The 18,664-nt window shown below is 41.3% G+C and overlaps 1 protein-coding gene across 3 annotated transcripts; it reads right to left on the bottom strand.

Moving 5' to 3' along the window:
• Nucleotides 1-648: 648 nt before the first annotated feature.
• On the bottom strand, nt 649-17,351 carry capzb (capping actin protein of muscle Z-line beta subunit). 3 transcript variants are annotated; one of them, XM_023954715.1, is made up of 10 exons: nt 17,048-17,351; nt 10,353-10,442; nt 5,888-6,009; nt 5,638-5,751; nt 5,424-5,565; nt 5,223-5,339; nt 5,056-5,121; nt 4,505-4,581; nt 2,041-2,142; nt 649-1,465 (listed from the first exon to the last, which is right to left on the bottom strand). In XM_023954715.1, exons 1-9 carry the CDS (start codon nt 17,048-17,050, stop codon nt 2,049-2,051), a joined length of 825 nt encoding a protein of 274 aa, XP_023810483.1. In that variant the 5' UTR covers nt 17,051-17,351; the 3' UTR covers nt 649-1,465; nt 2,041-2,048. The 3 variants fall into 3 exon arrangements, with proteins under 3 accessions (XP_023810483.1, XP_023810485.1, XP_023810486.1); XM_023954717.1 differs by having other exon boundaries at nt 2,048-2,142; XM_023954718.1 differs by lacking the exon at nt 2,041-2,142.
• Between the last annotated feature and the right edge of the window lie 1,313 nt (nt 17,352-18,664).

Raw genomic sequence — 18,664 nt, 5'->3', positions numbered from 1 at the left:
AAGCGTTTGTTTGGACCGCAGGAGGAAGCCAGAGTGGCTGGAGAAAATCCACACATGCACCAGGAGAACATGCAAACTCCAGACGGGAATCGAACCAGGGCTTTTTGTGCTGTGCGGTGAGTGCTAACCACTACACCACCAGGCAGCTTGGTGCAAAAACAGAAGGGGCATTTCCAAAACTGGCGGGGGAAAAGTAGAACAAATTTTTACTGTGTAAAAAGGATATTTCTTCAAAAAATGATTACTGTGAAAGTTTAAAATAAAAAAGGATGTAAAGTTGAAGTCTCAGTATCTGTCACACACTCTTCCTCCGCATTTGACCCCTCCCCTGGGGGAGCGGTGAGCCGCAGACTCAGCCGCGCTCGGGAACCATTTGGTGGATTGACCCACCCCAATCCAACCCCTTAATGCCGAGTGTCCAGCAGGGAGGCACTGGGTCCCATTTTTAGAGTCTTTAGTATGACTCGGCCTGGATTTGAACTCACGACCTTCCGGTCACAGGGCGGACACTCTACCACAAGCTTGGTAGCATGGAAAGGCTGAAAATATGTTTCAATGTTTTTCTCCCTCCAAAAAGTTGGATCCAGATCTTCAGATTTTCCCTCCCGTGTTCAGATCAACAAACTTCCAATAAAGGGAGAACAAGCGTAGCTTTTTACAGTTTTTATTGTTGCTGGAGGCTCTAATACAATATGAATCATAAGCTTTACAAAAGAAGAGCCAAAAAAAACAAAACAAAAAAAGATTCCCATCCACCTTGGAAACATTCAAAGGTTTCCACTGAGACACAAAGACAAACTGTGACCCCCAACAAGGACAGAGCAGGTGAGAGAGAGAGAGAGGGGGGGGGGGGGGGGGGACTGTCATGTCATATTGGGCATGTGTGAGTGTGGGGGGGTGAAAACAGTCCATCCCCTCCTCCTGACACAAGCATGCAGACGTGGTGGAGCAGTCAGTTGACGGGGCCTGGAGGGCTGACGGCCGCACGACGGGCGCCGTTTAGTACTGACGTGGGGGGTGGGGGTGGGGGGTGTGCGGTGACACCACAGCCGGGCATTCATCACCTCCTCAGAGGAGGTGCGGCGTCTCTTTCAGAGTGACTGAGGACATGAACAGCTGACGATTATCATAAAGCTTGATAATACTATCATATTCATTAAGAATGAGGGTGAGAGGATGATGGCTTCATGACATAAAAAAAACCCAGACTGACAAAAACAAAAGAAGCAAAGCATTTTCTCCTTTTCTTGTTATTCACAAATGCAGCACTGGAACAGGAGGAGGAGGAGGAGACAAAGAAACAGATGAGGCAGACACATTAAGACAAGAGAAAAAAACAAAAAAACAAAGAGAAAGCATCTCTAGCTGCTGCTGAAGGTGCTACGGTTGTTTGCGCCTGAGTGCCTCCACTAAGTCGTTCCTCAGAGCGTCCTTCTGCTGCTTGTCGGCCTGAGTCTGAACGCTCCTGTCGGACACAAAGAGGAGAACGTCAGCGCTCGCATCCGGAGAGGCTGGGAGGAGAAACCAGCAGGTCTGTGTCCTCCTGCAGAGAGGACGGGACGCAGCAGGCGTGATGACCACACACTTCATCCCAGTTAGTTCCCATCATGCAGCTGAGCGCCTCTCAGATTAGTATTTTAAAGTGCTCGGTAATCTGTTTACTTCAGTGTTAAGACTTCCCAGAAAACATGTTTTGGGACCGAAACTTAAACAAAACACAACCGCCTTAAAAACCTCTTTATGGTAACAAAAAACCCGGCTGGAAGCGAATGCACGTCCATCTCCATGGTAACACGGTTCCTGCGTTTGGACAGAAGGGTAAACAACACCTGGGAAATATGCATTTTAGCCCTTGTGGGAGTGGGGTCATCTGGACCCCACAAGATAGCACACGGGTTATGACAGACTCCAAGTACAAACACAAGACTGAGGGAAAAGGTTTGTGCACGAAAAACAAGAACGTTTGTGGAGCCGTTATTTCGTCCTGTCCCACTCTGGGAGTTATGACACACAGACACACAAGCCCATGCCTGAGTGTACCTCCAACCCTAGTCAATGAAGATCTGACGCTGGGTGAGGACCTGCGACAGCTCCCTCTGGAGCTGCCGGTACTTCTGATTATCAGGCAGAGACTCAATAGATCTGGAGCAGAGAGGAGCACAGCAGGAGGAGGAGAGGAGACAAACCAGGAGGTGAGGAGAAATGTGCAGCAGAGGAAGCTGCGTCTGAATTCACTCACTATTCCTTCATTCAACGGGGCGTTTACCGTCTACAATTACAAAATCCTTGAACATTTCCCACAAGTCTTTGGGAAAAATCAGGTTGTGTCCTAATTCCTTCCCTACAAACTATATAGGACACTATACAGTGAACTATATAGTGCCCAATACAGAACACGATAATTTTGTAGTGCTGCCCGAATCTACAGCTGTCGAACCCCCCCCCCCGAATTTTAAAAGCAATTCAGACATCACGCTGACTAAATCTTTTTTACTGCGTATATGATGTAATCGATTTCACGAAATGAAAATTTAATGAGTTTTTGTGACAATAATATATGATTCCACTGTCTTCTAAAGATAATAACATTGATGGTTTATTAAAAAATACATTTAAATACATTTTTTAGGCAGAAATTGTTCCGACGCAATGCATTGTGGCCTGTATCCGCCAATCTAATGAGCATCAATGCACACTGGTTTTTCGCAGAGACTTCTGGGAAATTTCCAGGGCACTCGATTTTATATAAACTTGATTGTTATAGTGCACTACAAAGTGTTTATAGGGCACTACAAAGTGTATACAGTGCACTACAAAGTGTATAAAGTGCACTACAAAGTGTTTATAGTGCACTACAAAGTGTTTATAGTGCACTACAAAGTGTGTATAGTGCACTATAAAGTGTATACAGTGCACTACAAAGTGTATACAGTGCACTACAAAGTGTATAAAGTGCACTACAAAGTGTGTATAAAGTGCACTACAAAGTGTGTATAGTGCACTACAAAGTGTATAGAGTGCACTACAAAGTGTATAGAGTGCACTACAAAGTGTATATAGTGCACTATAAAGTGTATAGAGTACTATATAAAGTGTATATAGTGCACTATAAAGTGTATATAGAGCACTACAAAGTGTTTATAGTGCACTATAAAGTGTATATAGTGCACTACAAGTGTATATAGTGCACTACAAAGTGTATACAGTGCACTACAAAGTGTATACAGTGCACTACAAAGTGTATACAGTGCACTATAAAGTGTATATAGTGCACTACAAAGTGTATACAGTGCACTACAAAGTGTATACAGTGCACTACAAAGTGTATACAGTGCACTATAAAGTGTATATAGTGCGTTCACCATTTTTTAGAGCTGTCTAAATGTACAATTCCAAAATCGAGTTCCTTAGAAATTTCCCAGAAGTCTCTACGAAAAACTAGTGTGCATCGATGCTCACTAGATTGGCGAATATAGACCACAATGCATTGCGTCTGAACAATTTTTGCCCCAAAAAAAATGTATTTAAATGTATTTTATTTAATAAATCATCAACGTTTTCATCTTCAGAAGACAGTGGACTCATAAATAATCGTCACAAAACACTCATATCCATTAGATTTTAACTTCATGAAATCGATGACGTCATATCCGCAGTTTAAAAAAAATAAATAAAGTAGTGAGCGTGGGGACTGAATCGCTTTTAAAATTCAGAGCACTACATAGTGCTGGACTAGATAGTTTTTTTTAGTAGTTGTGGGAATTCAGACACAACCTCAGTGTGCATTGATGCCCACTATAGACCACAATGCATTGTGTTTGAAAGAGTTGTCATTTAAAAAATTGCATTTAAATCATTGTTTTATAAATCCTCCTAGTTTTTGAATCATCCAAATATAGAAAACTCTTGAATAATCTTCATAAAATGTTTATATTTAGTTCATAGTGTGTGTATTATTAACTCTTAGGTTCTTTTATCAGACACGGTTGTGTTTTTTTACATACCTGACAGGTTTTGTCGACGGAACATGTGAGGTATGTGAAAAAACACACAACTGTGTCCGATAACTGAAGAACCCAGAAAATCATGTTCATATTTATTGGATTTTTATTTTGGCAAATGGGTGACGTCGCTTTTAGAGTTCAAAATAAAGTAGTGAAGGCATATCAATTGTGTTAAAGTTGCGAGCACTACACAATCTTTTAGGGGTAAGAGAGTAGTGAATGTAGACATAGTTGATGTGAAAAGAAGACACCCTGCAGCTAATAAACAGGTAAAAAGGCCTAAACAAACAGAGAAACTGAAGGAAACAGTAGATTCCTGAGAAACTCCACATTGAAGCTATAAACGATCAACTTTATTGCTCTCACGCTAAATGGGTTTTGGGCTACAAAGCTGCCTAAAGCTAAACCAACAAAGAGTGAGGCCCTTCAGATGTTCATCCTAAACAAACAACAGGTAAGTCCTGTTAGCCGGTCACCAGGACCGCGCCTGCAGCTGTTACCTTAAGCCGTTGACGATGTCCTTGGTCTTCCCAAAGTAGATTTCATTCAGCGTTGAACGGATCTTGTTCTCCATATCCTACAAACAGGATAAAACCTTTTTAGGGTTTAAAAACTTTGCCTTTTTTTCCCTCATTCTCAAAGACTTTCTGAAGGAAGATAAAGGTTTGCTAGGCAAAAGCCAGCCTGTAGGGGGAGCCAGAGGACCTTGGTGGTCTGCTATTCTTCAGGAGGCAGTTTACATTCAGAGGGAAAAACAGGCTGGTGCAGGTTATTTTCCCAGCATGCCCTTTGATGTTGTTCAGCCCAACTGAGCACCAATCCGTGTTAAACAGCATTTCTGGTCTTTCAGTTCCCCGTGCACGCTGATGCACGCTCGTGCACGCTGGTGGCAGCAGACAGCATTCATCTTATCTGGTCACCAAATGCAACAGAAGTCTATTATTAACGCAAGTATTTGAATCCGGCGCAGGCAACGGGAAACATGCAAAACCAGCTGAACAATGAGGACCCAGACGGGAGCAGATAGAAAAGTGGCCGTGCGGGAACTGACTTCCACCAGGCGGCCGATGTTGGCGATGTGGGACGAAGACTCCCCGACCGTCTCGTCTTTCTCCATCTGTGGGTGGGAAAACAGGCAAAAGAGCAGATGTGATGAGTGAATACAGGACCATAGACAGGACTGCAGCTGTTTTTGGCTGGGAGTGACCCCCCCCTCACCTGTCTCGTAAGGCTGCCACCGAGGTTCATGGTACCAGATCCGGTTTTGGTTGTCTGCAGCCACAGCATGACGGTGGAGGTGAGTTTGTAGTGAGCAGTACGACCACTCGACTTCTCCTGTTGGCAGAACACTGTTATCTCCACGAGGCTTTCATTTGACCCGACCCCCCACCCCACTGAAGTTTCAATGCGTGTCCTCACCTGCACCTCCACCACATGAATGGAGTCCCAGCATCCTTTGATCTTCTTGGATCCGTCCCCAGCCTTTTTTATGAGAATAACTCCAGCGAAGCCGTGATCCAAGTCCCAGAGGTACACGGAAGAGACCCCCCCCTCAAAATACCTACAGAACATCCACATGTGGTTATGCCGCCACGGCACATACTCGGCGTGCAAACGCCTCGCTGGAACTCACAGGTCTCTGTACTGATCAAAGGCGTTATTGGCTTCAACTTCCAGTTTCCTCAAGCGAGCTGAAGGCATGGCACCGTCTTCGATGGGGGGCTCGTACTTATTACTCCAGGGGGATCTGTTGAAGACGCCAGAAAAATAAATGGAAACCAACTGACCCGGAGGTTTGGTCGCAACCGCAGCGTCGACACCAAACACCTCCACCAACATCAGACCAAGAACTAACATGGCGTGGCGTCTCTCCTAAAGCCCACCTGTAGGAGTCTCCATCTCGGTTGTAGTCGCAGAGCAGGTAGTCCTTCCCCACCACCTTGTCCCGGGCAATCTTCAAGGGCTGGTCCACAGAGGAGAGGAGGTCCTCACACAGACTGGGAACCTGGACAAGTGAAAGCAGTAGAGCTCAGCTCAACATGACAGCACGCCGCTGCTGCACGCCGTCTGATTAGACGGGTTGACAAGCAGGAAGCTGTGGAGCACATAATGACTTCAACGGAAGCAGTCCTGCTGCACTAACAAGGAGAAGAGTCTAAATGAGACATCGCCGGGAAACTTAATATCTGAAGGGGGGGGGGGGGGGGCAGTACAAATAAGTTCTCACAGACAGACATGACCCCCCCCCCCCCTACACACACACACACACACACACACACACACACACCCCCAGCAAAGGCACCAGAAAAGGCCCTGAAAAGGCACAGTAAAAGCCTGGCAACACAGGCTACAAAAATTGGAGGGGGTGGGGGGTTCTGGTTTCTGGTTGTTTGGAATCATAAAGGATGACTTTCAAAAAGAAAAAAAAATTCTGCTTTGGAGGTGATTGACAGCTGTGATAATCATCACTAATTACAGGAAACATGGGCAGCAGGGGGCAGATGTTGGGGGAGGGGATTAAAGGTGAGGGAAGAGGAAGTTGTGCAGGTGGGGGTCCGGCTGAATTTGAGCAGATGAAACCAGACAAGAAGCTGCAGCCCAAACACAGATTTGGGTCTGATTATGGTCAAAACGCTACGCTGACCGCAAACGGCCTCGAAACTTCGAGGTAAACCTTTCAGAGGCGGACAGAGCTGTTGGTGACAGAACGGTCACTGAAAATCCAAGATGAACTAGGAAACCAGCCTGGAAATCCTGACATCGCTGACATGGACCAATGAGGGGTTCTTCTCCACAGCAGAGGTTCACGTCTGCGCGTGGTTTCCATGGTTACCGTGCTTCCTCGCTACATCTTTCGCAGTCTCACAGTTAGGTGCATTTTCTTCTGTGCACTGTGTCCTAATTGGCTGTTGACCTTGTCAAGATATAAGATATTCCTTTATTAGTCCCACGACGGGGAAATTTCCTTGTTGCAGCAGCAGTACAGGTACAGAGAGCGATATATAAAGACAAAAGAAACTATGGAGTCAATACACACACATATATACACAGTATACACTAGGGGTGTGTATTGGCAAGAGTCTGGCGATACGATACGTATCCCGATATTTTACCGAAACATGTTTTCTTTCTGTTTTTTTAAATATGACTGAAAATACTCTTCCACTGTAATAAAATGGTCAAATTCGGTTTAATGATCACAATGTTAAGCACTGCAATTGTATCTCATATATAAGTTACGTTTACCAAAGCAAATTCATAGTGCTTTTATTTTGGTACGTTAAAATATAGAAAGGGAACAGTCAACATTGTCTGATTTAAAATATATATATATATTTTTCAGTGTAAGAAATAACAAAGAATGAATGAGCCTTAACCAATAAGTTTCAATTGGGGAAATAAAATGCTGTTTATTTTCAGCATTAATGTAGCTTCTCTAGTGCTTTTAAACAGCTCAGGAGCCTGAATGGTGCTTTAAAAATAAAGGGTGGGGGACACACACTGATTCTTTCCAGAAACAATAAAGTGTGATGATGAGGCGACATGACAGAACGGAGGAAAGTTGCTTTAATGTGACAAAAAAGGGTCTTTGTTTACATATCTGCTCTGCTGCACCTTTGCAGCCACTCTTCTCACACACGGAAGTAAACTGGTAAAGCTGATCACCACAGTCAGCCTTTTTCAGAGCATTGTACACATCCCTCTGATCCATCAGGTCCCTAAACTAGAATCCATTGCTTTGAGGTTCTGCAGAACTTTAGCCCGCTTTGCTAGCATGTTAGCAGATGCTAAGCGCATTAGCCTATTAGCTGCTGCCGTGCTTCTTTGTCTATCTTATTTATCTGAGCCGCTAAAAATCACAGCAATCCACGTTTTCATATCTTACTGGCAGCAACATGGCTCAGAGTTTCTGTTTAGTATCCATTCCAAGTAAAAAATAAGTATTTAATGTCAGAACAAACTGCCTCTGGCTGCAGTCTTCCTGTTGTCTTGTGCAGAGTAGAGCTGCTCGAAGAGGCTCCGTGTTCTCTGCTGCCAACTAGCGGTCTGACGGTGAAGTGGACAACAAGAGTCAGACACTGAAGGACGCTCAGAAATAATTAAATAAATATCGATCTGGCAGCATTTTGAATCGATACAAGTATTGCCAAATGACGTATTGCGATATATTGCAGAATCGATTTTTTATTACACCCCTAGTATACACACATGCATTTCCAAAAAATTGCACAGGATGACCATATATCGGTTATTGAACAGGGTAAAAGGAATATGACAGAGCCGATGATGTTGTTTAACGTGTTTCACTGGGAGCAGCTAAGGTTGTACAGTCTAACGGCAGCAGGTAGAAACGACCTGTGGTGTCGCTCCTTCAGACACTTAGGATATATCAGTCTGACACTGAGGGAGCTGCACAGTGAGGACACAGACTCATGCAGGGGGTGGGCGTTGTTCCCTATCATGGATGATAGCTTAGCTTAGCTACCATCCTCCTGTATTGAGTCCAAAGGCAGCCCCAGAACGGGGCTGGCCTTCTTCACCAGCTTCTCCAGCCGCTTCCTGTCTGATGCAGAGATGCCGCTGCACCAGCAGACCGCACCATAAAAGATGGCTGATGCCACCACAGTCATAAAAAGTCTTTAGGAGTGATCCCTGCACTCCAAAAGACCTCAGTCTCCTCAACAGATAAAGTCTGCTCAATCAATCACCTCCATGTGTCCATGTCTCTGGTTCAGAACGCATCGCCACATTAACGCAAACCTTTGATCGTAATTGGATCTTTGTTCTGATTCTTCAATACTGGACTTGCTTTTCTATAAAGGTTTAAAACGAAAAGTGTGAAAGTGCTCATGTCTGTCTAAGAAAAGTGTAGAAAGTGTGTAGCGAGGAGTTTTTCTGCCTTAAAACATACTTGATGGATTTTTTAGAGGGTAACTTCCACGATAAATGAGGGAAGGCCGTATTTGAAACAGTCAATAACTGGTCTAGCCGGTCAAAAAGTTGGCATCCACCAGTTACCCCTACATTTAGCCCTCCAACCGGAGAGTTATTGAAAAATAAAAGTCTTGGAATGCGGATGTCACTCCCACTCGATGATGTCATCTTTAGTCGCCGGCGCTCGGAAAATGCTTTAAATAAAAAACCATTACTGACAATTTCGGACACCCCTACCCCTCCAAATGCCCCTACAATTGGAGGGTAGGGAGAAGCTGTAGGGGAAAAATTTGAATTAAAACAAAAACCCATCTTCTATCACGACCCTTCCTTCATTGTTACACATGTAATAACATTTTTAAAATAAAAAAGAGCCTTAAGCTTTGAAACAATGGAATAAATCAAATGACAGAAATGCAATAACATTTACTGATCATAATCATTAAACACTTGATTGATTTCTGAAATAATGGAGTTTATTTATTTAGAAGTTATGACATGGAATATGACAAATATGTTAAAACAGGTACAATAGTCAAGTAAAGCATAATAGGGGTGGAATTTGCTTCATCCCACATAAATTCATCAAACTCTTTATGACAAACTTCACATTTAATGGATTCTATGTGTCAATGTATTGAATGTAAGCACAAATATGTCTGTTTATGATTAGGAGTATCTATAATGGCATCATTAACACGAGTGTGTGGATATAAGGGGTGTAACGATACGCTAAAATCTCAATTCGGTTCGATTCAGAATTTCATAGGGCTTGGTTCGATACGGCTGTTAAACAAATCTGCCTGATATGAACTGCTTTCTTATGAACTATTATTTTATTGTTCCAATACATGTGAGGGTAAAAAAGAAAAAACGTACCGAAACGGTACAGAAGTGACCCGAACCGAAACTGCCGTACTGAAACAGTTCAGTTCAACTACGTGTATCGTTACACCGCTAGTGGATATATATGTAGATATGTCTAAATCACTATTAATGTTTCAAATCACATCATGACTAATCATGTTAAGTTTAATATATGTATTTATAAATGCATTTCTTTTAGTCTTCAGTATTGTTTTGTTCTGACTGCCTGAAAAAAATGCAAATACAAAATTCAAAAAAATATTTATATATGTTTAAAATCAAATATATTAAAATTAAATATTCCTTGATATTTAGCCACACAAAACTCCAAAATAAAAGATTAGCAGGTAAAAAATGCTCCTAATTTACTTTAAGATAATTTAAGGAACCATTTTTTATAGTATACCTTTTTTTTAAGGAAACTATGAAATTTTGCTAAAAAATAAAAATCATCTAAACTTTATTTAATTAGTAATTCTGTTTTTGAAAGGGCAGCTGTCCGTCTTCCAAACAAGGCGGCGCTCTGGTCTGCTGAAGAAGACTCACCAGGTCAATGAGGTCGCTGAGGTTCTTCTCGATCTGCTGAGGAGGCAGACGCCTCATCAGGTCCAGAGCACAGTCCAGCTGCTGGTCATTCTGAGACACACAAGCAGGGAAAAGCCAAAATCAGAGACGGCGCCACAACACGGCAGCAACACCCAACATGATCCACAAACAGTACCACTGCTGTAGACTGCCTGTACAGTTAATCGCAAATTTACCGTTATCGCGACATCAAGCTGTGCAATATGCATATCGCAAAAGAAGGCGAAAATTGCAATAAATGTGTTAAAACAGTCTAATGGCAGCGTAAAGTATTTAACGAATCAAATTAATCATTTGATGCATTTGACCAATGGAGCCCTTTTGTGTTAGATGTTTTGGGGGAAAATTATGTTTTTGGTTGTTTTGCCATTTGTTCATAATTATCGTCATTGCAATTTGATCACTAATATCACATGACACGAGTTTCTTCATATCGTGCAGCCTTGGTAAACAGACTTTAAACATGGCAGGAAGGAACCAAACTGCTTAACCATTGGTATCCAATCACCCCCCCCCCCCCCCCTCTCCGTGTCAGTTCTTTCACTGGGAGCTTTTAGAGACCAGGAATCTGCCCTCATGTCAAACAATACCACCGTGTTTAAGACCCTGATGACGGAGGGCCATCAGCTGCTAATGGAGAAGACGACGGGTCTTCAGCATGAAATCCGCTTTAAGCGATCAGACATGGATGCTTCCAAGCTTTAACCTAAACTCTTCTCTGACCGGTTCATGCAGGGAACTCTGAGGCTGACGTCTTTTAATTTGAAGAAAAACAATGTTAGTCTGACAATGACTAATTACATCTGAGTTCATCTGCAGTTACTGAAGCAGATTCAGGGTGCATTCAGACTGGGAAAACCGTTCTGTCTGGACCCAGTCCACTTAATCTGGTCAGGGTGGAGCTCTGAACCTGCCGTTTAGTCAGAGTGTTGTCAAGCAGCCTTTCCTGATTAGTACCAAAGCTTGTAAACCAAACCACATGAATATAGATCTCTTCACTCATTGGTCAGGAATTACGAGGGCGGCAACTGGAGGCAGAAATCCTGGAAGTCTGGTGCTTTGCAGTCCTTCTCAGGGCAGTTCATTCAAACTTAGCATTTTGCTGACTAATTTGAAATATTTAAGTGTTAATGACATATAGATTGTGGGTAAAACAGTGAGAAGCAATGTGTGTCAGGTTAAAAGTTGTTTTGATGAGCCTGCATTCATCCCATCATATTTCAATGAGTTGCTGTGTCTCATGGTTGTGGTGTCACGGCGTTGTTTTAAGGGAATTCTGTCAGGTCATTTTTACGATGACGTCACAGCAGCGCCTGTCGGGTGCACGCCACTTACCGAGACAGTGAAAAGAGAGTTAAATTACACGTAATGAGTAAGGAGTAGTACCGTTTTTCTGTTTGTTAACACGACAATCATTACTTTGAATTTGTCCGCCGCTCATCTGTAGCTACATTCCGACTGCGTTTAGATCACATGACCATCGGCTACGGGGGTCGTTTTGGTTCAGTTCTGCTCCGAAGACAGATTGTATTCTGACTGAGGACACTGAGAGGAAACGAACCAAGACCACCTCCAAAGATGGGCAAGAGAGCGGTTCCTGGTCCTGGACCAGGATCCACTTGGGTGTTTTTAGACTGAAAATTTGTCCCGGATTACCGGGGAAACTAATTTTGATTCACTTGAAGCGAACCAAATGTGTTTGTTGACTTTTTTGTTAAACAGATGTTTGAAATAAGAAAATTTTTATTGCCTGTTAAACAAAAAAAAAGTCTGCATAAAAAGTCATAAGTGCACAAAAACCTTCAAATAAATGTGTGTCTACTGCGTCCACACACACAAATGTCAGAGTATGTACATGAACAAATATTCTCTCAGTCGCATCGAAGGTTTGTTATATTAACACACGAAGGAATCATTTCTGTCAGTCTAAAAAAATGGGTAAGAAATGAACAGAATGTTTCTGGACCTTCTGCTTTCAGCCAGAATTCCCATCAGAATCAAAAAGCAAACAATCTAGCAGAAAAAGACGCCACAGCAGAGCCGGGCGCCAATGACAAAAACCAGAAGCCATTATGATCCACAATCCAGGATTCATCAATTCACATTTCTAAAAGCAAAAACATGCGTTTACATTGAATGGAAACACATTCAATTAAGAGGAATTTACATGAATAAAATCATAGATTTGGATTTAAAAAAAAAAGTTTTTTGGTCAGAAAACAAGAAAAATTATAGTGAAATTAGCTCAAAGATTTGATCATTTCTGTTTCTGTTTCCCTTTCAAACTCAAAGGATTTTTGTTAAACAATGAACCAAAAAGCGAGTTAGATAGGAAAGGGACATCTGTCTGAAGTGATTTTCCAAATAATAACAGCGCATGAACAACAGTCACAAAAATCTCCTGTTTATCTGCAGAAATAATCGTCGTTCCTGTGGGTTATTTTTAAAACGTGTTCCTCTGGGTTCATGTTGTTTGGAGGCCCAAAGAAACTCCAGGGTCCACCAGCACTTTCCAATTCTCCTCAGGCCTCCTCCCTGTTCTACACGTCTGACTTGTTTCCCTCTTCAGCTGCACAAAGTGAAACAGCTTCAGCTTTAACGGAAGCAGATAAAACATGGGAGAAATCAATGGTAGAAAACACACGCGTGAATGTTTGATAGCTGTTGAATAATTCATGCTGATGAAGCATCCGTTTGCTGAGAGCCACGGATGCATCATCTACACCACACGTGTCAAACTCAAGGCCAGGGGGCCAAAAGTGGCCCGCTATGTCATTTTATGTGGCCCGCAAGAGCATAAAAGTTAAATATTTTCTTAAAATAAAAATTTTATTTAGTTGATTACATTTTATTTATGTGTAGCTGTAATTATTCAATGTTTGCAGGTGTTATGTGTGCATGCAGACAAATTGTTGTCATGAAACCATCAGTTGGATGCACGGCTGTGTGCAGCCTTTTTTTGTCAAATGTTACACGTGTCATACATGTTCTTTCTAGCTCAGTTTTGTGTTATTTTTCTTTATTCACTTGAAAAGTTTGATGCTTCATTAATGGAGTTATGTGGGTTTTAATAAGTGGACAAAATTTAAAAGGATTTATGCTAAAGTAATAAGCAAACATATGTATTCTATGCAAATGGAATTGTCACTTTAAAAAGTTATAATAAATCATTATTGAGTAATCTAACATTAAGGAGTAGTTACATTTATTTTTCTTTACATTTAGTTACATGTATAAGTTATATTTGGCCCTTTGAGGACAACACTATGCTGATGTGGCCCTCAGTGTAAATGAGTTTGACACCCCTGGTCTAGACAAAGGACCTGCAGCAAAAACAGAAGATCTGACGGTTTTGACTCGTTTCAATCTGAGGAAAAATGCTAACATTTATTTTTTTGCTCCAATGTATTATGTATAAGCATAATGAAGTCCACATGCGTCATGTGGTGCGTCCTCCCACCATAGAATTCTATACATCCATGACAGAATACGTCTGCTGCAGAGCCTTCAGGTCTTTAGCTGAGCATCAAGCCTTATTTTGAAAAGCAGGCAGAAGAGTTGAGATCTGGCCTTCCACATTAAAACTGGGTTTGGTTTGATAAAATCCATTAATCGATTTGAATGAATCCAAGCTTAATAAATCAATCCATGAAGGTACAGCTCGATCTTTTATGCCTTTCCTTTTCCTGCAACATTATGCATAACAGCAGTAAAGCTAAGGTCCGCTAGCTTGATGCTAACATATAATGGAATTTCTCATTTTACAGTATGTGAACTGTATCAAACTAATATGAAGATCTTCAAAACACATTTAGATTATTAATGTATTTTTCTACAAATACGTCTAAATGTGTACACAGTGTAAATCCAAAATGGAAGCAAATCGAAAGAATCGAGACAAATAAAAGATATTGTGAATTGAATCAATCCAGCCACTGGTTAATTGAATCGATTCTGTAATTTATTGGTGATACCTAGCCTTAATTAAAACGCCCTTAGGCTTCCTTTTCCTCATTCTGTGAACACACACCGTTTCATTTCACCCGAGGGCATAAAAGCAGCTGATGTTCAGGATCTGTGGCGCCCTGGCAGGACAACGCCGTGTGGGAACAGGCAGACCTCCTGACTTGTCATGTGAACATTTTTTGTAAACATACACTGACTTAACCACAGTTTTTTTTTTTAAACACAGTGTTTAGATCACAAAAGGTGTATTTCTTCAAATTGGAAAAAAAACTTTAACTTAAGTGAACTGAAGAGGCCATGAGGCGACATAAATAACTCACATGTGGATGCAGTTCTCTGCACATAAACATTCCTCACAGGCTAGTCTGTGTTGATACAGCAGATCAGATTGATGCTAAAAACTGAAACGCTAAATGTGTTTTAACTGTGACAAATGACAACTAGAAAAGGTTTTATAACCCATCTTATTACAAATAATTTAGAAACGTGTCACAAAAAACGGTTTCTTAGTTCCACCGTTTGTCTTTTACATCTATTTCTACTCATTTCTTTTGTTGAATATTCTTCTGCCCAGAGTTAAAAAGGATCAAATGTGTACAAACTGTACAAATGTTGTGCTGCATCAGCTATCAGATCGAACGACGACGACCTGTTTGAGTGCAGAAAATCTTTCCCTCCATAAATCATTCCTTAAGAGTCTGAAAAAAACGTCTCCGGGGAGCAATTTCTCCACCTCTGAGTCACTTGTTTGGCTCCATCTTTAAGCCTCTTTTAGCTGATCTTAATCTGCATCATCAGTCACCTCCGTTCCTCGCACGTTTCTGTGTAAATACTAGCTCAAGCCAACAGGCCCCGGGGTCATGGGAGACTAGCAAGGCAGGACGGTCAGGATTATGACCGAGGCTCAGAGAAAAGGCGACTCCAGAGAAACAACATCTGCTGCTCCTGCTTTCAGCCACGCAGGACAGAGATGGGAGCTCAAAACCTGAACAAAAACCAAATTTCAAAAAGTCAAAAACAAATATGTCTTCAAAGCTGGACTCTGGGTTTCCTCTATCGTTAATCTCCACCTGAGTTATTGTTTCTGCGTCACTGTCTGCTTCCTCATACAAACTATGAATATTAGAGAAACATCCACGGCTCCAGAAACAGAAAACTGTTAGGAAGTTACTAAAGATTCATGTGACATTTGAAAAGTCCAACAGTCACCAAGCAAAAACCGGCTTTCAAGTCAGACTTCTGTAATATATTCTAAACAGTCAAATAACTTTGATTATGGTAGGTTTATGTTTTGGTTCTGCGCAATTTAGAAACAAAGTGGACAGAAATGGCTGGGAAGACAGAAAGTTGTCTAAAACACCTGCAGAGGCTAAATGTTTGGAGACATTACAACGGATAAGAATGAACAGTTTGTCATGTCAAACTCAGTTTTGTGAGACAACCTTTCAAACTAAAACGTAACAACAAACCTTTTGTTTATCAGGTCTTTATGGGACTAACAGACGATAGAAAAGTCCTTAGTTTTTGTTCTTTCGAAAGGTTTCAGGAAGTTCAAACAATATCAGGACACAAACAAATGTTCACCCAGTTGTGTTATAATTATTTAGATTTTATTAGAAATACCAAATGAAAATCATTAGCCTGTATTGAAACATGAAACTCATGATGCGAACAAATTCTTATTTTGGCGTAAAACTAATCAAATTCTTTGACATTCACAACATTTGTCTTATGTTTATAATAAATGAATTATAGTTCAAATGCTTTGAACATTTGTATTTTTTTTTTTTTTTTTACAAAACAACCTAAAGTGTTTAAAGTGGCGGCTGGCCTCTATTGATTATGCTGCACCTTTCCATCCTCACTATGGACTGATGTGCTTTTATTTGTTCAGACAAAAGCTTTCTGGTAGATTTTGATGAACAAATTCAATTTTCTTTTTAAAAATCTTCCCTAAAATCAGTTTGAAGCTCTTAAGTGAAAACTGTCTAAACAAATTTGGTTTTAGAAGGTAATCTAGAAAAAATGTATGAATATTTGAGTAGAATTGAACATCTAATGCTGCATTTTATTCATCTTTTAAATAACTGTTGGTAGTTTGGCAGTGATGTCTGGCTCTTCTGACCTAAATGAGAACAATAACATTAGTTTAACTCAAACGTCAACATTGATTTGTGGCATTTCTTGTTGGGGTAAATGTCTTCTTTCCTTTAGGAAGTCATGACTCCCCAAGCAGGAAACCCAGCAGCAGCAGCAGCAGCAGCAGAGGCAGTCGGTCAGCCCGTCACGGTCAGGAATACGAGCAGCGAGTCTTATTTTAGCGACAGCCGCCTCCTAGATCAACCAGTTTCAATGTCTGCTATATTTGGGGTCTTGGATACTGCTGCTAGCAAACTTGTGTCAAATCCAAAACATCCTGTGCTAACTTTAAGCCTAGCCTAGCAGGTAGCCCGAGTAACAGTTAGCTAACACCTAAACATGCTAGAAGAGACGGGCAAACCGTCCATGAACAGCGGTCCTAGTTTATTTACTCTCCTCATTACGGTTGGATGCCTCTGTGATTTTTATTTTTATTCCTCTCATGTTACCACTGCTCGCTTGTCGTAGCACCTGAAGGCGTATAGTTAGCCGCAGCCCCTCCAAAACCCTTCCCCGTCTCTCCCACCAGCTCCGCCGCGGCCCTTACTCACCATGTCTGCGGCGGTCTCAGCGGGGCAGGGGGGCACGATCCACAGATGCCGGTACGCGCTAGGTTCGCTTTTAATTTACCAACTCGTCCTTTTCGCTTTTTGTGGTTTTTATTTGTATTTTAGTCCCCTGCGGAAGATGTTTTCTTCGCCTCTCCCTCAGTGAACCCAGCCCTGTCAGCGAAATTTACTTCCTCAACCGGGCTACAGGAAGGAGGCCACGGCGAGAAAACAGGCCTCGCTTTGCACATCCGGGTCACTCCGGGCTGTCTCAGCAGCAGCCAATAGCAGCAGAGCAAAAGAGGTATTGCCAAGTATGGAAAGAGAGGAGTGGAGGTGTAAGTATGCAGCCGGAGAGGGCGGAAGACACTTTGCTGCAAAGACAGTATAGCATCGGTCTATAGGAAGAAGTTAAAAGCATTGCTCTTGTAAATAGATAATTAGGAAGTTATGCTGGCAGTTTGTCTGTTTGAGCTTTGGGACTGCAACCGTTTTTAATGTGTTCCCTTTATTTTGACCTCCAGGACATCACTGCCAAATCTTCCTGTGTTTTATTTGTGGGAGTGTGCAATTAAATGCATATGATTGGTGTCTCCATTAGTTGTTTTAAAAGTACATTTTGTGACAGTCCAACTGTCATTATGAGTTGTAAAACTTAGGAGTTGACTTAAATTTGCAGTCAGACTTCAATGTAGATAAACTTGTGACAAAAGGCTGGACTAGTCTTGGCATTTCCTCAGCATTTAGGAAATGTTTTCAATATTAAAAAAAGCTAAACATAGACAAGAGTAGTATTTATGTCCTCCGCTTTTCTGACGTTAAAATGAATTTAGGTCGTGTTCAGGGCCTCAAGAAAGGCAACATGTTTTCCACAGTTATTTACATTTGCAATCAGCTTTAATGAAGAGGTCCTTCTTTTCTTCATGCCACCCTTTAGCACAAATATATCTATTTAAGTGTACTACAAGTCGATGCTAAAAGTGAGGCAGTATACTTGAAGTTTACTTTTCATAAAGGTACTATCTATTTATTGCAAACTTAGGATGTTCCAATTTAGTCTAAAGAAATGTTTCTACTCTTCCCGGTCTATGGTAGCTATACATACTTTAGTTATATTTAAGTATACTTCATACAATAAACTGTACTTTTTCCCAGGGGACGCTAACATACGTTAAAACATTTGAAATTGTGCATGAATTCCTGTCGAAGAATTTGGGCAGTATAAGGTTCAGCATTAGACTGGTTGTTATAGGAATTTTTTATGCTTGTTTTTGTATAATAAATCCTAAATTTTTATTTTACAAATTTTTCCTAATTTTGTTGGTTTAATTTTCTTATGACCAGCTGGTGCCTAAAAGGAAGACCTGAACGTAAATTATGGAGACAAAATAACATTTCTCTCTTGCAAAATTTTTAAATAGTCCTCACATTGAGAGTATGAGAGGTACAGAGATTAGGAAGAAAAAGAAATTCACAATAAAACTGAGGAATGGGAAGAAAAAAACATAATTCTAGAATGAAGAGTAGCTACTTTTTCTATTTTTGCACATTTTGAGCACCCCTTCAGTCTTTTGCACATTGCTGTCATTCTTCTTTTTAACTGCTGTAGCAATTGAATTT

Source organism: Oryzias latipes, chromosome 5 (assembly GCF_002234675.1).
Source record: "Oryzias latipes chromosome 5, ASM223467v1".
Taxonomy (NCBI): Eukaryota; Metazoa; Chordata; class Actinopteri; order Beloniformes; family Adrianichthyidae; genus Oryzias; species Oryzias latipes.
Note: the sequence above shows the minus strand (reverse complement) of the source record. Positions and strands in the feature narration are given on the sequence as shown.

Bases quoted from the DNA above. Each gene is read 5' to 3' on its own strand.
- capzb (XM_023954715.1), bottom strand. The intron at 5,566-5,637 runs GTGAGTTCCAGC...GATGTTCTGTAG, and splicing joins TTTGATCAGTACAGAGACCT to GTATTTTGAGGGGGGGGTCT. The intron at 2,143-4,504 runs GTAACAGCTGCA...TCTCTGCTCCAG, and splicing joins GACATCGTCAACGGCTTAAG to ATCTATTGAGTCTCTGCCTG.